This window comes from Tachypleus tridentatus, chromosome 9 (assembly GCF_004210375.1).
Source record: "Tachypleus tridentatus isolate NWPU-2018 chromosome 9, ASM421037v1, whole genome shotgun sequence".
In the NCBI taxonomy this organism is placed as follows: Eukaryota; Metazoa; Arthropoda; class Merostomata; order Xiphosura; family Limulidae; genus Tachypleus; species Tachypleus tridentatus.
Window position 1 is genome coordinate 40,121,375 of NC_134833.1, and position 25,624 is coordinate 40,146,998.

A 25,624-nucleotide genomic window follows, 5' to 3' on the forward strand; every position below is an offset into this window, starting at 1 on the left:
TGCCAGGTGAATTAAAATACCAAGCAAAATCAAGTTAATTTTTTTCAGTATAAGAAAAGCACATATACGTGTCGTTATTTAGTAAAATTGTGTTTTTTTTTTTTTTGGTTTTCCGCTTAATAAACACTTAGTTATCGTGAAGTCCGAAAATGTGCCATCGTGGGCACGTCCACTATTACAAAGAAATCTCACCTTATAACGAAGTTGTAAAGTTAGAAGCATTAAAACGACACGTTGTGTAACTGTTTGCTTTCCCCTAAATCTACTCATAAAAACGACAGCAGTTTGAACATGAGTAGATAAAAAGCCATTGCCAAAAGCTTCAATTAGAGTTAACCAAAATTATATGAAATTTATTTTTGAGAGAAAAAGGAATTAAGGGTTTCAGGATACTTTTGTATGTGTAAACTAGCTAAGTTAATATATTAGGACGTTAGATTATAAATACAAAGTTTGGAAGACAGTTGACCATACGTACTAGTGATAAATGGTTTAAAATTGTTTGTAGTGTTTTTTAAAACATACATGTGTTTGAAACATACATCTGTGCTAATGTTGTTGTTTTTATTATACTTATTGTAAAATTACATGGTGCCAAACCGAATAATAGCATTTTGAACAAGCTTTGCGTTAAAAATAAACAGCAGATAACGTGCATAAATAGTTCGTTGTACTATATTAGTTATACGTGTTTGTTTTTTTTAAAGTTCAGTTTGAAACATGTTCTCTCAGCAGGTATTGTTTCATTTCCGGTCTTGCTTTATTCAATTCATGATGTAGGATTAGAAAATATAATAAGGCTAAAGTCGTTATATAGTTTATACTGTAAATGGCAAAGCCATTTTAAGGTGTTTTCTTATTATTATCTTCCTTAATAATTCTGCTACCAGTAACAAAAACAGTTTTTATAGGTTTAGATTAAACACAAACAAGTGTGCATAAGTTTATAAAACTAACTACATACTTACGATACTGTTTTTGTTAAAATAAAATTAGAAAATACTCACCAAGGACTGCAGGAGAGGTGAAGAAGGAACAATACAAGTAGCTGATTTATATTATAATTTTTCATGATAGTTCAAGTGGAACGTGATATTGAATAGGAAAACACTCATTACCAGAGTGGCAGTTCTTATATCATAATTCCTCCAAATAAAAGGTCAAAAGGCCATGACATTCAATATCCAAACGCTCTATTATGTTAACAAAATATTCATTGATCAATTTGGTTGTTAAGATGTCGTCATAGCAACATGTTTCTTTACAGGATAATAACAAACTGCCCTGCCGCTGTAGAGATTATAACACAAATTTGTTTATTCGCTCATGAACGTCTGTACGCCTATACTAAGAAAGTTTAGTCTTAAACTCTTAGAAAAAAGGTGAAAACGTAAGTGTTTTTTTATTTTTCATTAAAAAACAAAATTTTTAGTTCGATAGTTTTAGTCTGTTTTTAATATGTTTTTTAGTTTTTCTGTTTCACTATATTTGCCATGTAAAATTAAGTTATTGTTTATGTTTAAAATGTTTTGAGAAAATAAATTTCATTACGAAACTGAGACTTAAAGATATTTGAGAATTTTTTTATTTGAGGCTGTTGGATTGCTTATGTGTATTTTGTGTTTCACACATATTATTCATATGTGTCAGAAGTAAAATTAAAATAAAATAGTTGCAGACTTCGTGTCACTTTTTAAACTAAGTAAAATAAAGGAAAATCAACATTTATCGATAAGCCTAATCGTATTACCATTCCTATTTATTGGTTTTTGTCTGATGGTAATTATTAAGTTAAAGCTGCCACTTTACTCTTGTAATCAGTTAAATAAGAGTAAGAGACGCTGAACTAGAGGTTGTACTATTTGTAAATTCGGAGTTTATATTTTTGCTAAACGATTTTTTTTGCCATATGCCACCCACTTCAATTTAGTGATATGTATTCATTTCATACAGCAGTTGTATGAACTACATTATGTAGTTCATAATGCTGGTTTTACAATATTTTATCTATTCATTTTTATCAAACTATTAAGTAGGCATGTATTATCTTTCATATTTAGAAATACGAAAGATAGTAGGCCTAAGTTGGGAGTAAATCGTATGAGGACAAGAAATTTATAATTTGTATCTTCCAGATGCCTTACCGGCACAGCATGGCCAGGTGGTTAAGGCACTTGACTAGTAATCTGAGGGTCGCAGGTTCGAATCCCCCATCATACCAAACATGCTCGCCATTTCAGGCACGGGGGCGTTATAATGTAACGGTCAATTCTAATATTAGTTGGTAAAGATATAGCCCAATCGTTGGCGGTGGGTGGTGATGACTAGCTGCCTTCCCTCTAGTCTTACACTGCTAAATTAGGGACGGCTAGTACAGATAGCCCTTGAGTAGCTTTGCGTAAAATTTAAAACCAAACCAAACAAACCATATGTCTTTGTATTCCACTGGGTTAACTGTTCGTCTCAGGAGCTCGATTTCCAGTGGTAACATTTCACTGTTCTGTCTTGCGAACACTTCTGTTGTGAAGGTTTATATATTTTTTTTAAATTAAATGTGTTAGTTGTTACCCTTTACTTAAAAATCATCCTTATTTATATTGCGATGTTACATAATATTAAAGTTACATAATTCGCGTGTTACATACACGTTTTTCAAGAAATGTCTGCGTGATGCCACAAAATTAATGACGGAGACAGATATTCTTCGTGGCCTTGCAATATATACACAATACCAGTGTCGGACTGTGTATTCGTGATTCAGGTCCTGTTACCAACGTACATTCACCAAAAGTTTATTTTTAGTCTTCAGAAAATACATGACCTTTATTCCAAGTTCGATCAAAATCAGATAGAAAAGTTTCGAGTTACACTGTTCTCAAATACACATCAGTGAAAATAACACATTTCCATCTGGTGGGAATGATAATAAACGTAAATAGTTAGGAGTTATGAACAGTAGATAAGACCATGATTAATTCCCAATAAACTATTTATTAAAAAGCACAGAAGAGCGATTGTAGGATATAAGAGCGAATATGGTATGTTGTATGATTTATGTTAGTAACGATAGTTTATTCAAATTTCATTATAAACTTGCCTTTGACAATAAGACATCATAAATAACATATTCCTCTATCAAATAAAATTTGATAAATGAACCTAAATAAGCAAAGTAGATAAGGAACTGAAAAGTTTAACATTAAAGAAGGAATAAACTACGTTCACATAACACTTAAAAATAGGTGAATGAGTTTATCATTTAAAGCCTAACATCTCAATAATTTCGAATAAGATAAATCATTTATAGAAATATAATAAAACGTATGGTTCTAAACATGTTACTTTTTCAGGTTTTTTTCCCATTGGTAAGACAGCGTTTGTAGTAACTAAGAATCATGGGTTGTGGTAGCAGTAACCACGTTTCTCAACCTTTAAACCCGCCAGTGGTGAGTTGAACCATTGAAGTAACTATATCGAATTACGATTTAGATGTGCGTATTAATAATTACACTATGTAACGCAAATTTTGTTCCTGGATAGTGTGTGTTATTTCTCAATTGCTTATGTTGTAAAAGTACAGAAAGTGGTCATTATTCACTTCAAACTTTGCTTTTGTGACCTGGATAACGAAATGTAGAAATTAACCTATATTCTATGTAAAAATGGGTAAATTTGCACATTTTCATTTACATAAGGTCTGAAAAAACAACGTATGAATCAAGATTTACATGTATTTATACTAAAGTTATACAGAAATGTTTAGAAGTGAGAAGTTTTTCGCGATTTGCGACTATATTGTAAATCATTTTCACGTATCGCCCCCAAATATAGTTTCCATCATGTTTTCGTTACACGCTCCTTGATAGCGGTGTTCAAAGTCCAGTATATCTAGGTGGAAGCGCTCGCCTTACTCCTCTGAGTATGCCTCCATGTTCTCCTTGAATTTAACAAGATGAGCGTCAAGGATATGGACTTTCAGGGACATTCTGCAGCCCATTTTATCGTAGTTCTTCACCGGAGCCTCAACCAGTTCTACATAATATTTGGCCTTGTGATTGCCCAAGAAGCCCCAAATTACTGCGACAAAGCTGCCCCAAGCTTTTTTATCCTTTCTACTGAGCTTCTTGGGGAATTCTGTGCACTCCAGGATTTTCTTTATTTGTGGTCCAACAAAGACACCAGCTTTGATCTTTGCCTCAGACAGCTTAGAGAAGAAGTCTCGAAAATACTTGAAGGCTGCAGACTCCTTATCAAGAGCTGTGACGAATTGTTTCATAAGACCCAATTTTATGTGCAATGGTGGGAACAACACCTTCTAGAGGTCCACAAGTGGCTCACACTTGACATTGTGCCTTCCCACAAAGAACTCGGTCCGTTGTGGCCAGTGCTTCCTATTTTAGTGCGCTGTGGTATCCCTGGTGTCCCTGCTGTCCCAAAGACAAAGACAACAGGAAAACTTGGTAAAGTATTCTTGGAGACCTATCAGGAATGCCACCATTTTGAAGTCTCCGATAACCTCCCAGCCATACTCATCATACTTCAAGGCTTCTAGCAACGTCTTGAAGCTGTTGTATTCCTCTTTGAGGGAAGAGACGGACACTTATTCCCATTATGAAGCAGCATAGCTTTGAGGTTTCAGGATGTTTCTATAGAATGCTTGCAGCTTCTTGATGTCACCTCTGATAAAATCAGGTAGGTCTGTGTGTTCACTTAGGCAGCTAGAATTAAACTGAAGTGGTGAGTGGTGACCCCCTGTATATATATTACTAGGGAAAGTTCTAGAAAATTCTAAAAGGTTGTTAAAAATTCTCGTAAATTCTATAACATTGTAGAAAGTTCTTGTAAGTTAGAGAAAATTTTCTATCAGCTACTCAGCACTGAATCTACCTGGAATGTTCTGGAAAATGAGCGAATTTGAAAATTTCATTACCCAGGTCACAAAAGCAAAGTTTAAAGAGAAAAATAGGTCTTTTCCATTTACTTTTGGCATAAGCAATTGGAAAATAACACTTTTTGCCCAGGAACAAGAAAAAGTAAAATTTTGTTACATAGTGTTATTAATAAAGTACTTTACAGTCAAAACAGACATAAGTATTTTTTTTACCTTATTCAACCATTTTTGAAAATGTTTAGAACTGTAAACTTTGTTCTTCAAACAGATTTACACTGTTCGTTTATAATGTGTAGTATTTCCTGTTGTATTCCAAGTGGTTCTTTATATCAAATTTTCTATGGTGTTCTAGAATATATATATATATATATATATATACGGAAAATATTCGCAGTGTAGGAACATTAATATATTTCGATTGAATCTACCGTCAATTTTGTTCAAGGCTTACGGTTAAAAGGTGTGTGTGTGTGTCTATATATACATAAACACACCCTGATTTGATTTTTCAGGTAATTGCAACGTTTATCAGGTTTTTTATTAGAAATAAATGTCGGAATTCTCACAATGACATTCAGAGACTAAATATTGAGTAACTTATTATTGGTTTGTTTAATACAAAGTTTGTTGCTTACAAAGTGTCTTAATTGGCCTCTGTTTCAACTCTACTCATAGTAAGTTTTGCAACTCCCAAGGAGCATGGAAAGAAGGACTTTCGTCTGATTTTTCTCTACGACTTCAAACTTGGTCGAAAACTACCGAAACTATACGGAACATCAATCAGGCATTCAGCCATGAATCTGTTACTGAACGTACAATCCAGCGTTGGTACCATAGGTTTCGACATGGAAATGAAAGTCTTGTAAACCACGCAGGTCGTGGACGGAAGCCATCTTTAAATGAAAACACACTAAGGGAAGCAGTTAAGACAGACCCTCACAACAGTGAGTGCACTTGCAGAAAAGCTAGGCACAATCAAATTAAGCATTACCAACCACCTGAATGCGATTGGAAAGAATAAAAAGTTGGATATGTGGGGTCCGCATGAGCTGACAGAAGATCAACAAAATCGGCGTTATGAGACCTGTCAAGGATGACGCTTCAAAAATTGAACGAATTGGGAATCGAGGGTCTGCCTCATCCACCTCATTCCCAGACTTTTCCCCTAAAGATTTTCATTTTTTCGAACACTTTGACCACTTTTTGAACAATAAACGATTTCAAAACCAGGCAGTTACAGAAGAAGGTTTCAGGAAGTTCATTGACCATAGAAACTTTGATTTCTACAGCAGGGGCATAAACAGTATTGTTACAAGTTTATAAAAGTGTGTTGAAGCAAATGGTGCTAACTTTGATGTTTTACAACACTGGTTTATACTTTTCCAAACTCTGCAGTTCAAAACTGACATTTATTTCTGGACAATTTGATATAACCACGACTCTTGAGAGTATAATTTCCCGATTATTTTATTGATAACTTGGTATTATTAGGTAAAGGTATACACGTATAAAAATGACGTTTGTAGTAATGTCTCGTGTTTGAACTTTGATCGTAATAACTCCATTCCGATGGCAGATTTGGCATAATGGAGAAGGGAATCCCATTTATTTAAGGGGTATGGTGCAGATTTTGAAAAAGGTATTATAAATTAATTAACTCGTATTCACCATAATTACACGTCACTAAACATTAATTAATAAATAATACGGCGACAGCGCATTGCTACGAAACAATGGCACGAATTTAGTTTCACTGGATATTTTAAAAATATTGGTATTTATATCATTATTATTAACGCGTTAAAAACTTTTGCGTCTGAACAACGTATTATTACTGTGTTTATCTTTAATTGTATTTTATTTCAGATTGTGATTTGTATTTTTCATAGATTTGTTTAAAATTTCGGTTTGGAATTTAAAATTGGGAGAGTACACAGGATTTAAACTAAACTGCAGGCTCGGCATGGCCAGGTGGTTAAGGCGTTCGACTCGTAATCGAAGGTCGCGGGTTCGAATCCCCGTCACACTAAATGTGCTGACCTTTTCCGCCGTGGGGGCGTTATAATGTGACGGTCAATCTCACTATTCGTTGGTAAGAAAGTAGCCCAAGAGTTGGCGGTGGGTGATGATGACTAGCTGCTTTTCTTTTAGTCTTACCCTGCTAAATTAGGGACGGCTAGCTTAGGTAGCCCTGGTGTAGCTTTGCGCGAAATTAAAAATAAACCCAAAACAAACTAGACTGCCAAAACCCCCTAAAGTCCCCTTCCCCGCATGGCGCCTTAACTTTTGTTGATTATCTTTCAGTTTCAAGAAGTTTAAAAGCCAGTTGCGATCTATTAGAAACACTGCTACTTATCAAGGACGTATTGATCACTTTATTATGAAGGCAGGTGCTCGTAATGGCTTGCAGAAAAGTCATGTTAGAAGATCTAACGTTTCAGTATTATACACGCCCTATATTAAAATTAAAAGGACTCCATAGTGATTGGTTACGTTTGTAATGTTCATGGTAATTCTAACTAATTGAAAGTTCGAGAAAACCAAAAATAAAACATAATCGGTTCAACGCTAGCCCTAAATATCATAGGTTTGAGAAAACATATTAGCTGAACACCTGGCTCGATACACCCGCATTTCATTTTCTATCAAGAAACTTGAGCATATGGAATAAAATTAGTTCATGTTGGATCAAAAATACTATTGTATTAAAGGTTAATTGCGACAAAATTGTATAATTTAACCCTTAACGTCCGAAACTGAAATATTTTGCACATTAAAAATATTTCGAATATTTTTGCATTTAATGCAGGTTGCTGTAATTAAAGGTACATATATTTTAATAAACTGCTTTTTTTGTGGAAAAATCAATAATAAATAAAAGGTTATAAAAATAAACTATGTATTAATATTGCAAATGTTTTTAACCCTTTCTGTTTAAACACAACTTCAAAGATAAGCTAAACAATTATCAATTTTTTAATTGTACCTGTGTATCATTTTTTTAATGAATTAATCAAACAAAAGTTGGCGGCGAGTACTATTGACTAACTGTTTTCTTTCTGCTCTATCATCTTAAACTACCGCAGATAGACCTTGATGAAACGAGCGCAAATATTTGAAAGTAAGCAAAGAATCAAACAATCGGTGCTCTAGTATCAAGGAAAATTAAATAAGAAAACTTTCAAAAGTTTTTCAACCAAAATATATATACTAATATATCTCAGAAGCATTAAAAGCAATTGTACGTATTACTGAAATAATACCTATGGTAGTTGAAAATAATTAAACGTTACAGTTAATTTCTCTTAATAAATCAACCGAATAGACTACTCGTAAACTACGTCTGCCTATTGTTTAAATTTAACAAAGAAAAAAAAGAGTAAACCACTTGTTTATACGTACGACTCTTATCGTGCTTGTTGACCGTTAAGTAGAAACGTACACAAGAAGTTATCTGTACAGTGCTAACTGTAGGTATTAAAACCCAATGTTTAACACTAGAAGCCCTCACCAAACATACCTGCTGAGACACTGTAGGAAGAATTAACCTACTGCTACTGAAGTTAATTAATCGGTGGTTGGTTTTGTTTTGGCACTGAGCTATACATCAGACTAGTTGTGCTGTGCCTGCGCTCAAACTGAACCTCGAATTTAAGCGTTATAAACTGTAAATATTACGATTATGTCATTGGGAAAATCAAGCGTGTCATAATTATTCTTTTAAACATGACCCACGTGAAAGAAAATGTTAAAAATTATAAATTAGTATTTTAAGTTTTCCTTTTGATGTGATTAATTTAAATAATATAATACCGTAAACTGGTTCTTTTTTGAATTTGGCACATAGCTACTCGTGGTCTCTCTGCTATAACCATCCCTAATTTAGAAGTGATAGTCTAAAGAAAAGACATCTGCTCAACACGACCTACTACTTGCTTTTGGGTTAGTCTTTACCAATAAATACTAGGATTGACCGTTACATTATAATGCTCAAAAGACTGAAAGGGATATCATGTTCAACGACAGGTTCCGATTTCTTAACCCTCGTATTGCAAGGCAAGCTTGCTAACCATTAGATCATACCAAGCCTTTGAATGCACAGAAACTATATACTGATAATTTTATTAAATGGATGTAACAAAAGTTAAAGTATATTGTTAGTGTTTTTATTAAAATATATTTTAATCTCTTAAAAACATGCCGCTAATTAAGTTTTATTCCAAATATAAATGATAGTTACAAATACTATAAGCTTTTTCGACCATTTAATTATACTGACGAGAAATAACAGTTTTTGATTTTGTATGCAATACTGGCAAAAAGAATGGTTTAACAAAATAGTTAAGTCATCAATTCGCTAATGTTTGTCTGATCTTCTGCAGATGATAATATTGGCAGTTCTTGGCTCTCTTGTTAACTATAACTAATGGCAACTACAAAAAACGTTTACATGTTAAACATTTAAGTTTTGGTAAAATAAAAATGTCTCTGTAGAACTAACATAAACTTCACTTTTCATAGGATTCTCCCAGCAATGTGAACGATGTTGGATCAAGCCCTTCTCCATTGGCGTTGCAAGACGAGACAATACATGTAAGCATGTTCATTATTGTGATAAGTATTCTTCATGTTTCCTTAATCCATTCTCTCTTCTTTTCTTTTTTCTACATTTCACCATTTTCTTACTCCTATTTTTGTTTTCTTTGGATTGTATTAGAAATGCAGTGTTTCTGGTAAATATTTTCTCACAGAACACTCAGACCTGAGGTTCAGAGAATACACGACTATAAAGTAAAATGGTCTCTATAATATAGAACTGGGATAATTTAAAGAAAGACTCGAATCTATAGTTTCAAAAATATTTTTTTCATACGAAAAAAGGGGCAAGTGGTCAGTGGTGAATGTCGAACTGATAGGAGTAAAAGTGAAAACTTTATTCATAAGTTTTGACTAGTTTGGTGTATTTCACTGCAAGTTAAACTAAAACCTGCACTATGAAAAAAACCCAAAATGTTAAGCTTAAACAAAGTGAAAATTATATCTAAATTAAATTTGCAACTTAGAAACTTTTTATACTAATGTCTAACAAAAGAACTAAACTTTAAGTTTAGCCTAATCCAAATCGCTTTAACAAAAAATAGTGTTAAATTTAATAATAAATGTAAAAGCTGCACAAGTTAGTTAACTTAACCAAAAGATTTTTCAAAATAAATGAAAGATTCAAATAAAGTAAAATCAGCTTAAAAGTTATTTTTTCTTACGGAAGAAACCTTTGCTTTATATGAAAAGAAACAAAACACAAAAACAAAGACAAGTTTGCATCCGAATCATGTCTTACATTCAAGAGTTATGTCCACTGAGGGTTAAGCTCGTGGACACAACTATCCCTGATATTTACCCATTTCATCAACAGGAAATTTTCTCAAGACAGGGAAAGTGTTACTTTGGCAAATCTATGCATCCAAATAGGATTTTTGAAAAAATACTTTTGAAAAAAATACACCTTAGCTGGAGAAAGTATGTACATAACACTATCCTTTACTACACCTCTTCCCTCCTTTAGCTTCAGGCTGATCTGATTGTCCCTAAATATAGAACTACACAAAACTCAAAATGTAAGAGTGCGCTACTCAAGAATCTATAGAATTCACCTTGCTTTGGTAAACCACTTGTAGATAAATTATCAAACACACGTTGGCCTGGCATGGCCAGATGAGTAGGGCAATCGACTCGCAGTCTGAGTGTCTTGAATTCAAATTCCCGTCACACCAAACATACTCGCTGTTTCAGCCGTAGGGGCGTTATAATATGATAATAAACCCAACTATTCGTTGCTAAAAGAGTAACCCAAGAATGGCGGTGGGTGGTGATGACTAGCTGCCTTACCTACTTAATTAGGTACAAAACAAAAAATGTGGTTTACAACCCACCTATTCCCTTTAGGAGAGAATAATCTATCACATCACAGATACCCCTTAGTATAACAAATTAGGCATAAGCGATAAAACTAAAAACAAAATAAAAATTTTAAACACGTAAAATATCTAGCTTTCACCATCGAAAGCCATTAATAAATACCCTTGGACATGAAAAAACAGTAGCTCTTAAAATACTCAGATAAACATAAAAAGAGAAGCCAACATAAACCATTTTATTAAGAAGATTACACCTCAGAATAACATTTCCAATTAAAAGTCAAAATAAAACTATAATTAATAATTCTATGAGAGCACAATGTTACCCAACAAAAAAAACTTACATACATACATTTAGGACTCTCTCAAAATAACTTAATTTTAATACAAAACTTGATATACACACTACAGAAAACAAATTAAAATTCTTGAACCTAAACATATATGCTTGTACAAGTGCACGTGAAATCCTTAAATCTATACCTTAACTTAAAGAACTCTAAACACACACACATGTCTATATACAATACATAAATAATTTAATAAATCAAAAGTGTAAACGCTAAATAAATAAGCACATATACAAAATTACTAGATCCTTATATATATACAGTTGACGCAAAAAGTTGAAGGTATTTACTTAGCCCCCCGCCAGTATAGCGGTAAGTCTACGGATTTACAACGCGAAATAAAATAAAGGTTTCGATTCCCCTAGGTGGGCTCAGCAGATAGCCCGATGTGACTCTGCTACAAGAAAAACACACACATACTTACTTAAAGAAGCACTGAAATTAAATCTTCCAATGTAACTGAATATTTCTGGTGTGCTGCGATTTGTTACTGTAACATTTTGTCTTATCTTTAGTTCAAGGCTCAGCGGGTCCCCATGCAAATGACCGACACACTGGGCATGGTGGGTTTGAATGAAAATTACTCTCTGGTTCTGTGGTCATTGCATTTAGTGGTAAGGCAGCTGGTGTTGTCGTGTGATGCTATAAAGTCAATATAGTTAAATGTATTTGCACTGTCTTCAGATCCCATATGTTAGACGTATTACTCAACAATTCATTCTTATTTATCAGCTATGACAGCGTAAACCTAAGTCCAGTCCCAAGTGTGGAAAGCAGCATGGGAAACTCGACAGCATCACTAAAATAAAAAAGGAAGTATTAAACACTAGCGCCATCTGTGACTTTTATCAGTTTTTTGAGTTGAGTAGCAATAAAATTATGTCAACTGGCAGTTTGAAATGTACTAAAGCCACCAGATTTGTGAATTTTAATTTAGACAGGTCAGGATACAAAATACACATCGAGATGAGCTCCAACTGGCCAGAGAAACTTAGTTATACTGACTGAAGAAAATACCACCAACTCAAGTGTGAAAACTAAAACTGAAACCTTGGTCAAACTCCGTGTCTATAAGCTTATATGTTGTCATGCTTAATTTAGCTTTAGAATATTACATATGCTACCTGGAAACAATTCATTTGATATAAGGTATTCTAGTTCATAGATATCAGGTAACTCTGCCAAATTCCTTCCACTATTATATTGTCATTAAACCAAGTGAACCTGGATCCAGAAGAAAACAGTGGGGGAGAGACAACAATGTAGTTATTTACAAATGTTAGCAACACCAGATCAAACGCTGCTTGGACGTTAACCTAGCTACTTATACTGTTAAAACTCAATGACACCAACATCTTGTCTCTGTCTACACCCTTCAGGCACAAATTAAGTACGTGAAGATGTTACTCTTTGCTTCTAGCAATCATGCACAGAACACATTTTTATTCGCTTTAAAAGAATGCTTAGAAGCTTCAGAAAGTTGCATACTTTGAATGTTTCAATCTGCCAATCAAACAAAACCTAGTTACATCAAGTTTATATTTGTTACACCAGCTGCATTGTTTATAACATTCACTTTTCATATGCAAATTTCGAGCTCATTCCAACTAAAACGTTGCCGACGAACATTTCCAAAACACAGGTCAACTGTGAGGTTTGAACATTCTATTTCCAAAAACCTAGTACATGCCACATGTTATAAACCAGTGGTGCACAATGTCTGGCCCGCGATGTCTAACGGCCAAGTCAAACATAAAGAGTTCGCACCTGCGCGAAGATTAAGCGCTATAAAAGAATATGCATTAGATTAGATATTGGATGGTTCCAAATTTGTGTCGAACAATAAAGAAAATTTAATAAGCAAATCTTGTTAATGCATAGGCATTTAATTATTGGCGCAATGACGTAATATTTCCGTAATTACGAAATCTCATGCGTTCCAATTGTTCTTCGAGATTTACTTATGAGCCCTATTTTGATATTATTTCGTAACAAAATGGCAGCTAATCGTAAAAGAAAAGTTTACGACGAAAGCAGGCAGTTTTATGATGATTGGACTGCGCAATACTGTTTTGTTCAAAAACAGAAGAACGTGATTTGTCTGCTGTGTCATTCGACAGTAGCAGTGGCGAAGGTATCCAATATAAAGCGTCATTATGAGTCAAAGCATAAAGATTTCCACAGCATTGTCGGTGATGAACGAACAGCTCGAATTAAATCTCTGCGGCGGTCACTGAATCACCAGCAAAACGTTTTCCCAAAGCAGTCAGCAGATTTAGATGCAGCATGTGATGTCAGTTACGATATTTCGTTGAGGATAGCAAAATCTGTCCAACCGTTCACTGATGGTGATTTTGTCAAACATTATATGATTACTGCATCGGAAAAGTTGTGTCCGGAAGCAGTTCGCAAGCTACAGACGGTGGCTTTGAATCGTATGACAGCTCAACGAAGAATTTCACACCTCTCAGCAGACGTGACAAGGCAGCTTACAAATAAAGCAGCTAACTTTGTCTACTTCTCTTTGGCAGCAGACGAGTCGACTAACATCAGTTCAACAGCACATCTACTAGTTTTTGTTCGTGGTGTGTCGTCATCGTTTGATATTACAGAGAAACTAATCAGCATGGGTTCCATGAAGGGTCAGACAACTGGGTCTGCTCTATTCGAGAAGACAGTACGACTGAAACTGGTAAGTGTGACAACTGATGGAGCACTAGCTATGACCGGAGAAAATAGCGGGCTGGTAGCACTGTTGATGAAGCATCGAGGAAAGCAGAACAGACAGTTGGTGAAGTTGCACTGTATTATTCACAACATAAACTGTGCAGTAAAGAACTTGGTTTTCAGGCAATGATGGCATTAGTGACGAAAACCATTAATTTCATCAAATCACGAGGGCTCAATCACCGTCAGTTTCAAAGTCTTCTTGAAGAAATTGATGTAGACTATGGTGACCTTGTGTATCACTGTGAAGTACGCTGGCTGAGTAGAGGGAAGATGCTTAGAAGATTCTGGAAGTTGATTGATGAGGTGATAGAATTCCTCAGAAGCAAGAGCAAAGACACAGAAGTGATTTCCATGACTGATCCAGCATGGCAAGCTGATTTGACCTTTCTGGTCAACTTGACACAACACTTGAATGATCTAATTTGAAGTTGCAAAATCAGCTTGTCTGTCAGCTTGCAAATTACGTTTCGGCTTTCAGGACAAAGTTGCAGTTGTTCCGGCAGCAAGCAGCATCAGGCAACTTTGTGCACTTTCTCACTTTTCAATCACAGCTACAGAAGAATCAGGACATTGGCACACAAGTTTATGCTGGGAAGCTAGATATCTTGATTCAATCCTTCAACTCACAGTTTCATGACTTTGACCAATGCAGATTGTTGATGAAACTTTTTGCTGATCCGTTCAGTGTGTCAGTGGACGACTTATCAGCAGAATATCAGCTCGAACTTACTGATCTCCAGGCATGTGATGAACTGCGTGCTATTTACCGAGAAAACAGTTTGCTTGACTTCTACAAAACGTTACCTGATACATTTGCTAATCTGAAAGAGAACGCATTTGTCAACACCAGCATCTTTGGCAGCACGTACTGCTGCGAACAGACTTTCTTGAATATGAAACTGAACAATAACAACACTCGCAATCAGCTGACTAATGATTATCTGGAAGCAGTCTTGCGTCTTTCAATGTTAAACATCAAGCCGGACATTTCTGAGCTAATACATGACATGCAGCACTATCCATCGCACTGACTTTGTGACAGTTGACGTATCATAATATTTCTTAGAATAATGTGCAAACTCTTTGACGTAATCGTTATTTGTGTGTTCTTAAATGTGATGTCCATCTTGTGTGAAACAACTGTGGGACGATTTTAATCTTCACTTTTTTGTGGCCCCCAACGGTTACGAGAAGTCTGTTTGTGGCCCTTGACTCAAAAAGATTGTGCACTACTGGTATAAACTAAAGCATTTAAACAAGCTTATTGGAAAACAAGTGCGCTCTAGTTTTTCACACAATGCATTTCAGGCCATCCCCGACAATGAAGTGTATAACATTATTCAACACTTATGTCAAATTCTAATATTCTCACTCAAATTTGAATTCTCTGTTACATGCTTAATGAGTGAATCATGGATTGGTACATGTACAATTTCACACCTAGCATACATATAATCACAAATGCATCTTTGCATGTTAGGCTGTAACTTCTACACGCCATCACATACATTAGTAACTTTTGACAGATTGTCTCTGACATGTGCATCATCACCATAGTAACTTTCATGTGATACTTCCATAAACTAAATTCTACAAGATATGATTTGCTCATTTGCTGCCATCAATGAGTGGCGCATCTCATCAGCTTTGCAAGCCTCACAAAATAAACATTTCCCAGCAGAATTTAGCTAAACTACATTATTAAACCCAAAACTTACTTGCCAGTAATATTATTTTTACTGTCTTAGTTTTTTACATTAATTCATTCCTTTGCGAGTACTAACTAAATGTACTGGGCTTCCATGACTGTTCCTTGTATTTTGGGGTGAAGATCTGTTTGGCATAGTCTCTGGTATCACGTGACCTCGACCCAGATTTTACCCTGGTAGACCATGGCAAAGACATTGAGTAGGTAGGTTTCAGAAGCCATACGCTTTACACAGTATGTATTGACTTTGTTACCTGAAGTTGCCCACAGATAATATGCCGGAATTCTCTTCATCTTCCAGTTGTATAAACTCTTTGGTTTACACATAATCCATACCTCAGTAGGGATGAACTCCATACTCATATATCATGATTTTCCTTTCTAGGCGCTTGTCAGTCAGCATTGCATCTCAAGTGCTTTCACGCTCAGAGACACTTCTTGTTTCATCCCCAACTCTTATTCTTGCTAGTTTGAGGTGCTGTCCCAGTCCCACCTGTTAATAGAATGGCCCGTATTAGCAGTTGTTGATGGGACAGTTAACATTAACAGTAATTCAAACAACTGGGCAGTTGTCCAACCTCCTTGTGGGACAGTTCACGTTGGTTAGTTTTATTATTCATCAATACTACACTCCTGATTCTCTTCCCAAAAAGACTCCCACCACTCCCCATTTGTCGTCACTGGTTTCACCTACCTGTTAAGTGAAAAACTGATGCTGGTGGAGCTTTTCTCTCTTGTAGGCAGCCTAAAACAGAGTTTAACTGTGCTATCCTTGCCAGTGGATGTCTTAGGTCCTTCAGAGACCATATCATTCAGTCTTGAAAATTCTTGGTTCCAGTAAGCCTAAATCACTCAGGCACTTCTATACATCCAGGGCTTAACCTCAGGAGAAGAGGTGTGAAAGACATTTGAAAATTTCCAGGTAGCTCTTTATTTCAGGTTCTTGGTTGCAGGGTTATATTTGTCGACGATATTCATAGCATCAGAAGAATTTTAAAATTCCAGAAAAAACTTCCTCTAAAGTTGACTACTCTTTCTGTAGACTTTTCTGCTTTAGCACCTTCTTGACCTGCCCTGTTGCCCTGTGCTAAAACTACATTATCTAAATCCTCAAAGAGAATACAATATACCACAATACAAACATTCTTAGTCACAGCACCGACATTTTCTCTACTTGGCTACTAATATCAATTTTTTTAAAATCTGCTAACTGCATGGAAAATTCTGTACCACAGATTATAATGATCTTTAGGAATTGCAAACATGATTATCTAAGAGAAAGAGTCAACAAGCTAAGCAAGTACGAAAATGTTTATTTACAAAAGGAAAAAACAAAAGAAAACGGTAACGCAATAACGAAAAAGGGACAAGGGTTCAATGGAGTGTGTGTGTTGAGCTGATTAAAATAAAAGTAAATACTGCATTCGACAGCTTTTATATATTTGGTGTGCCCTCTTCTCCGTGAGTTAACTTCAAACCTGTAATATGAAAATTCAAAATAAAGCTTAAAGAGTGAAAAGAAAATTCAATTTAAGGTTGAGGTTCAGGAAAGGTTAAGAATTAATGTCTAACAAAACAACTAAACTTTAGTTTAACAACTAGTTAAATGTTTTCCATATTGCTATAACAAAATGTTTTAAACTGATTTAAAAACAAACCTGTACAGTTAAGCTAATTTAACCAAAAGGCTTTGCAGAAGAAACGTTTGAAAGAAAATAGTTATGCTTAAACGTTTTTCCAAAGACTACAAGAAAAGGAGATAGTTATCACCATCCACCGGCAACCCTTGGGCTACTCTTTTGCCAACGAATAGTAGGATTGATCATCACATTATAACACCCTCATGGCTGAAAGAGCAAGTAGGTAGGTGGGAGGGAGATTCGAATGCGTGACTATCAGAGCGGGAATCGAACACCTTAACCACCTGGCCATGCCGGGCTGACAGATATATAGATGGATAGAAAGACTGATTGTCAAATAATTAGTTAAGAGAGCCAGGTAAGTAGATACTGTTTGTCTTCTATGTTTGTCGACGTAGGTGGAGTTGTCGGCAGAGACTCTAGAGAAGTATCTTGAGATGGAGAACGAGATTCAGACGTACGAGAAGAAGCATGTCATGGAGAATTACCAGGTGAAGACCGAGCAATTGGAAAAGCTGGAGAAGAAAGTCCAGGAATTGGAAGAAAGTCAAAAAGAACTGGAACAACAGGCGTAAGGACACTCTAAAAATTAAAAAAAAATTCAATAGGCTGCATTCTTATGATTATTTATTCGTATATATATTTGGATTCACAATAGTTTTTTCTCAACATCACATTATATTTTTTTTCAGTTTTATACATATTTACATCCTTCACTACCTAATTCACTACCTGAATTACCACAGGAAATTCTCCATGCGTTCTTTTATGAATTTATTTTTTATAATGTTATTTATTTGCTATTAACTGTTAAAGTATGTTTTCTAGAGAATAAAAGGGGACTAAATTTGATTTACGATTTATTAATTTTATTTAATCTAATATTTTAACGTTATGTTTAGGGCCGCGCTTCATGCTGCACTGGATCCGGACGATGGCAACGATCAGATAAGCGTAAAACAGTTTCTGATGGAAAAGGCAGAAAGTGGTCAAGAACTGAGTAAAGAAGAAGAAGATTTTGTGGATGCGTTAAACAGACAGGTAAAATAATTATGTACAGCATGAGAATCATAACGTGTCTGGTTTCAGAAGACAAAATATATAAAATGTGTAGTCCTAACACTTGCACTGGATTCTGTTAATTGTATCGGGAAAACAACGTCGCTTGAGTGTGTTTGATTAACACCAGTAGGAGACTGAGTTTGTTGTGGATGTTTTATCAACATTTGAAACTACGTTTGTGTAAGTATGTGATTTTTGTATTATTAATTTTGTTGAACGCTAACTGATGTTTATAATTAGACTCTTTTAAAGTAAATATAACACGGCCTCAATCTTCAATATACTACTTATCAATATTGTTCTGAAGGTAATAGCATGTTTTGTTTTGTTTTTTAAAGTACGTGATTGGTTTTATTCTTCAAAATCAACGATTTGGAAAGATATAGGTGAGGCTTGCTATTGTATGAAGTAATTTAGTTTTCCATGTTAAGTCGTTTTTTTGTAATTTTTATCAGATTGTTTGTTCGGTAGCAGTAGTTTAATTACTTAAAGTGGGAGATGGTTTAATTTGTGGTAGGCCTGCTGTTTGACATTGGTTAGCTATCATACTGTTGTGATGACTTGTAATAAAATTGTTGGTCGAGTTCGATACTGATGAGGGCTTGAAGTGGAAGATTTTATTAATCGTCAAAATTATTGACAAGAATTACTGATCGCGTTTTTCAGCTTATTTTTATAAACTGTATATGCATATTTGTAACGGTATAATCATGTTATTGAACAACCTAAATTATTCTAGGTTATTAGTGGTAAGTAAAATGCTTTAAATCGAAACTTATAAAACGTGTTTATATTTGACTTCGATTATAACTTTCTATTCAAAACCAAACATCCTGGCGATTACAGTATCAAAGATGTTAAGAAATGTAATTTGTTTCAGACGATTTCAAATAGCTGGAGGTTTTAATTTGAATTTAGAAATTAATAGAATGTCAGTATGTATCAAATTTATGATATTTGTCAACAAGATTAATACAGTTTTCTTTCTTAACATAAATATATTTTAATTTACAAACGACAACACAATTTATAATGACGGTTATTGCAAATATTTATATACAAAAATGTCACAAGCTCACAAACAATATTCAGTTTTCTATTGGTCTGTATCTGAATATTTTATCGACGGTCGAGGTCCATGAGACGCAAATTACTTTAATGTTGATCCACAGATTCACTTCATTTGTGGGAATTCCAGCTAGCTCTGCTCTTCACACGAATTGGGTTTTCTTTTCTTTTGAAGTTACGCGATGCCTTCGTAGAAATACTAACGTCTGAAGTTATTTCTCTGAAGTTGAATGGTTCGTAATGTTTGAAATCTATAAACATTTCTAGTCAAGTATCTATAGTTTTCCAATTAATAAGCTTTATTACAGTTATAGTATCTGAGGTTTATTGTATGCTGACTTTAGCCGACCAATAATATTCAATTAATGTTTTTTGGAGTGTCAATTTATTATTTTTAGGCAAAATTCTCAGAAGTTCGACAATATTCAATGATACGCTTGTGTTTTTGTGAACATATTTTGCTGATTTTTACTCTGGATAATTTTCTACAAATTTAGAGAACAGGCAGGGCATGCGCAATTGATACCTAATTATATACGTTATATGCATCAAAGTGAAACAAACGTAGATTTTAAAATAAATACATAACAGTAAATCTGTTACACCTCCTACCTTAGAGAATTAAAATTTGGCGTTAGACAAGTTTTAACTAAAATATAATATACATATATATATACATATATACACACATTGATAATAATATATTAAGTGCAATACACTATAAAAGAATTATACAATTTCAAAAAATCATGACAATATATAACACAGTTATTACAGATAATCTTATGATAATAAGATTGCATATTACGTGAAAGTGCTTAAACACAATGTTATCTTTTTGGCTTAACACAATAAAAAAATCACACTAGGTGATTCTTCAAAAGATGAGATAGGTTTTAAAGGAATAACGAGAATTTTCTGGTTGGGTTTTCCAACCAATTGGCGGGTATGACAAGTTTTACAAAACTGAGAAACATCTTACTTAATTTTTGGCCAAAAGAAATGTCTCATAATTTTGTCTTGTTGACTCCTAAATAACCTTCCATTGGGAGTTCATGGGCCACTTTCAATATGTCAGAACTATATTATTTTGGAGCAACAATTTGACACTACCGATCAGTCCTCTGAAACTGGTACATTTGGTGGTTTCTATTTTCTCATGAGCACACCAACCATTTTATGCAAGAGTAACCATTTCGAATTTTCTCCAGTCCATTCTTTGGGAGTGCATATTTAAATAGTGGATAGATCTGCGGATCCTTTTTTTTTTAGCAATCAGTTTTCTTCTAGCAAATTAAACTTCACCAGGTGAACTAGATCCATCAAGTTCATCATTGTCACTCATTAATGGGCCCGGAATGGCCAAGCGTGTTAAGGCGTGCGACTCGTAGTCCGAGGGTCGCGGGTTCGCATCCCAGTCGCGCCAAACATGCTCGCCCTTTCAGCCTGGGGGCGTTATAATGTGAAGGTCAATCCCACTATTCGTTGGTAAAAGAGTAGCCCAAGAGTTGACGGTGGGTGGTGATGATTAGCTGCCTTCCCTCTAGTCTTACACTGCTAAATTAGGGACGGCTAGCACAGATAGCCCTCGAGTAGCTTTGTGCGAAATTCCAAAAAACAAACAAACAAAACAAACACTCATTAATGAATTGTTAGTAGGAAAGTTATTCACAAGATCCCTACAAGTTCCAAAAAATGTGTGAGATAAATCTATAATATCGTTCTCTGAACAAGTGTTTATCATTTGTTGTTGGGTCAGTTTTTTAGCCTGAGCTGGAGACACACCACACGAGGGAAACACGTTTGGTTCCTCTCCAACAACAACATTATCCTTAGATGAAACAGTGGTCAGCTCAATAACCATTTTGGGTTCAGAAACAACTTTTCTCCAGCCAACTCGTTTCTCAATAATAATGATACACCTTTAATTGGCAGAGTAGGTCTTACTGCAACCACAAATGGTCCCCAAATTAGGTTTAATCTTAAATAAATGTTATGAAGACGAAAATTAACTGAGCCACTCTCAGTACCCTGAGCAATAACAGACTTACTAGTGACAGTGCTCGAATCTAAAGGCAATAAATATTCTAACAAAAATGATTGAGTCGCCCCAGTATTACGTAAAATACGCATGGGTATGAGATTAGCAGTGTCATTTGTCAAAGACACAGAACCAACAGACACAAAAGGTCTAAATTCCTCCCTAACTACATCAGTATTTTTGTCAGTTGCCAAATGAACAACATCAGATGATTTGATGAAACTACGTCCATACTTTGACATGAACACACACTGGGTGTTGCCTTCTCATCTTTTTCGTTTTCAAACTTCTCTAATTGGACATAACATGACCAGGTTTTTCACAAGAATGGTAGACAGGCCTTTATGACATTGATGAGGTTTTATTCCATCTGTAATAAGATTTCGAAGTAAAGAAGTTAGATTTTCTGAAATAATTTTCAATATTAGTGGATTGAACAGGTACAGGTATTTGCTTAAATAATAAGAATTTATTTTTATGAAAAGTGATTTTATGTGTTAAAGTGTAATAATCAGGAAGCGGCTACTCTTTCCAATGATTACACTTTAACATATAAAATCACTTTTCATAAAAAAAAATTCTCGCCATCTAAGCAAATTTCTCATTGAGACATAATGTCTTAATTTGTTGAAACTATTGCTAATGTGCATAGAATTACACCATCGATCAAAATAAATCTCTTTTTCATGGGCGAATTCAGTATAAATTTGACTGACTTACTTGTGATAACCTCGAAAAATATGGCGATATGTCTTTGGTACTAATTCATATGCTTTGAGAATATCTGATTTAATTTGTAATAATCTCTAGAATCTTCAAAAGACAGAGCGGCATAAGTTTTTTTTCGTTAATAGTCAAAACACTCTGTAACAATAATGACCGTTTTTTGGTGGGCTGTTCCATGAATTGGGTAATCTTCCCAAGTGCTGGAAGTGTTAATCAAGTTTCTTTTTCTACATGATAGTACTTTATTATACTGATTTAGTTCAAAGCTGTTATTTTGCTTTGGTAGATCATAGTTGAGTCTAATTTCCATTTCTTTCAGACTAATTTCTTTTGCGGCTTCAGAATGTGCTTGTTTGGCCTCGAGACGTTTATTTTCTCTTTCAGTTTTGATATGGTCTTGCTCTTTTTCAGCTTCGATGCGGACTTGTTCAAGCTTGATTTGTGTGAGTTTTAACTGGATTTATAACTCATCTTTATCACTCATTTAGGGGAATGGCCTGGTGAAGACACTAGAGTATTCCCCTAACGCTTCCTCAGACAACAAACTATCATCAACTAGTATTTTAAAAATACGATTTTTAGTTCGTTTTTCTCACTTATTTCTTAACTTCTAATTCTAAAGTTTTGGTAATTTCGAGCGATTAACTTTTGTTGTATTTGTCTAGTTGTTCGAGGGAGTTTGGTTCAAGAAAACTTCGATAAGCAGTCATGATTATACCTTGTTGGCACTGACAAATATAAATTGAATTAAGTTTTAAATTTTAATTTAGAACAAATTTTGCCTCTGATTCAGATCATGGACAGGATCCCCTAATGTATTATTGTTACACATTATAATTTATCTTGGACGATTTACCAGTTTATGATGTTACGTATGTTATGTCTTATGATTTCAAATAGCTAGAAATTTTAATTTATAAGTTAATTTAATATTAGTATGTATCAAATTTATGATACTAACAAACAAGATTTATACACACCATTTTCTTTCTTAACACAAATTTATTTTAACATACAAACGTCAATACAATTTATAATAACGGTTCTTACAAATAGTTATTTATATACAAAAATGTCACAAACTCTCAAAAAATATTCAGTTTTCTGTTGGGTCTGGAACTGAATATTTTATGAACGGTCTAGGTCCACGAGGCGCGCAAATGACTTTAATATTGATACACAGATACACTTCACTTGATGGGAATGCTAGCTAGCTCTGTTCTTCCTGAACAATATTACATGCTCGCCCTTTCAGCCGTGGGGCGTTATAATGTGACGGTCAATCCCACTATTCGTTGGTAAAAAAGTAGTCCAAGAGTTGGCGGTGGGTGGTGATGACTAGCTGCCTTCCCTCTAGTCTTACACTGCTAAATTAGGGACGGATAGCACAGATAGCCCTCGAATATCTTTGTGCGAAATTCAAAAACAAACAAACTGTTCTTCATACGTTAGTTTTGTTTTTTTTTCTGCTGAAGTTATGTGATAACTTCATCGAAATACTAACGTTCGAATTTAATTATCTGAAGTTGAATGGTGCGTAATGCTCGAAATCTATAAATATTCCTGATCAAATATTTGTAGTTCTTCTATTAATAAACGTTTATTACAATTATAGCTTCCGAGGTTTATAGTATACTGACTGTAGCTGACCAACAATATTCGATTATTATATCTTGGCGCGTCAATTTACATTCTTTAGGCGAGATTCTCGAATGTGCAACAGTGTTCGAAGATACTTCAGTGTTTTGTAAAACATATATTGTTCATTATTTTGCGGGATTTGCGTAATACACATCCAATAATAATAGTCACATGAATCAAAATGAAACGAACGTAGAATAAATGTAGAACAGTAAATCTGTTACAAAGATAATAATTTCATTATTTTAACTGGTATTTTGAGTAGATTGTTTTAGCAATTTACAACTGAATTGCATCACATTTTACGGCCCGGCATGGCCAGGTGGGTTAAGGCGCGCGACTCGTAATCTGAGGGTCGCAGGTTCGCATCCCCGTCATACTAAACATACTCGCCCTTTCAGCCGTGTGGGCGTTATAACGTTACGGTCAATCCCGCTATTCGTTGGTAAAAGAGTAGCCCAGAGTTGGCGGTGGGTGGTGATGACTAGCTGCCTTCCCTCTAGTCTTACACTGCTAAATTGGGACGGCTAGCGCAGATAGCCCTCTAGTAGCTTTGCGCGAAATTCAAAAAACAAACAAACAAACAAGCATCACATTTTAAATGGTTAGTTACTCAAAATAAAGTAGCGCAAGTTAAAAGTGGCTTAATGTGTTTTTGTGGTGAGATTACTACTGCAAGTGTGATAAGTGTTTGAAAATTTTTAAGGAAATTATTAAACGAGAACTGGAGAGCACAACAAAGCAGCGAGATACATTGAAGGAGGAAGTGGCCGACTTAGCAGAGGAAGGAGACAAAATACAAAAGTTGTACGAAGAAAGAGATGAATTATTAGGTAATTTTTTTGCTTATTCTTTTAGTATTCTTTTGTTAATTTTAGAAACTTTATGTCTTTTAAGCAAAATATATTAATTTTCATTATTTCGCAGTTTGTTTGTTTTTGTTTTAGTAAATTAACTTTTGTAACAGTACATTCTGAAGGCGTTGGTAGTTTTTAGCCCTTTAGTTAAGGGCTTTTGTAAATTTGTCAACCAAACATTACGAAAGTTTGCGAATTTAAAATATTGCGCGCAAAATGCTTGCATCATATGACGTTAACTACAGCTGTAGGGTAAAATCCTTGTTAATCATGCATCACTTCTTAGTAATATTTAAAGCCAAATTATAGGCATTAGCGTGAAATGGAGTTCGCACAGGTCATGAAAATCACGGGACCTTGTAAACAAATTGTTCAGAACTTAAAAACATAATTGTTTTTGTTTTACTTTTTATCAAGAGATGCTGGAACAGTTTAACCACATTTCTCTACCTCTGTTAACGTCAAGCTGCGAATACCATTGCGTTTTTCTCAGTGTCACGAAAAACGACCTCCACAAAATGGGACTCATAAAATGGAATTATTCTGACTTGGGAACAAACGGTCAGTAACAGGCTTTGAAGTTAACACCATGTGGAATGGAAAGTGTGTGTGTTTTTCTTATAGCAAAGCCACGTCAGAATATCTGCTAAGCCCACCGCGGGAAATCGAACCCCTAACGTTAGTGTTGTAAATCCATAGATTTACCGCTGTACTAGCGGGGGATATGTGGAGGAGAATGTATGTTAGAGTGCTATTGCTTACGTAAGATAAGTTCACGGCTCGTTTGACGGAAACGTAAAATCGTAAAATTGTTGATAGGATGACGATAATGGACGTATTAGAATTGTCCTAATTCCATCTTTAGCATAAACACTTTAAAAACAATTGAATAATGTTTCTAGCTTAAGTTTCTCATCTATTATTGTGCTACAGTTTGTTAAAAAGAAAGAGAAAATCCAACAGGGCTGGCCTTAGGGCGAGGCCACTACTTTAAG

General features: G+C 34.8%; 1 protein-coding gene across 2 annotated transcripts in view; it reads left to right on the forward strand.

The window, feature by feature from the left end:
- Positions 1 to 1,261: 1,261 nt before the first annotated feature.
- Positions 1,262 to 25,624, forward strand: part of LOC143225111 (uncharacterized) — a 63,151-nt gene continuing 38,788 nt past the window's right edge. Inside the window, exons 1-6 of one of the 2 annotated variants that reach the window (XM_076453898.1) lie at positions 1,262 to 1,390; positions 3,351 to 3,446; positions 9,413 to 9,484; positions 17,633 to 17,805; positions 18,137 to 18,275; positions 24,479 to 24,605. In XM_076453898.1, the coding sequence (XP_076310013.1) occupies positions 3,396 to 3,446; positions 9,413 to 9,484; positions 17,633 to 17,805; positions 18,137 to 18,275; positions 24,479 to 24,605 (562 nt within the window). In that variant the 5' untranslated portion in view covers positions 1,262 to 1,390; positions 3,351 to 3,395. The remainder of the gene's footprint in view (positions 1,391 to 3,350; positions 3,447 to 9,412; positions 9,485 to 17,632; positions 17,806 to 18,136; positions 18,276 to 24,478; positions 24,606 to 25,624) is intronic. The other variant, XM_076453899.1, reaches the window with a different exon arrangement.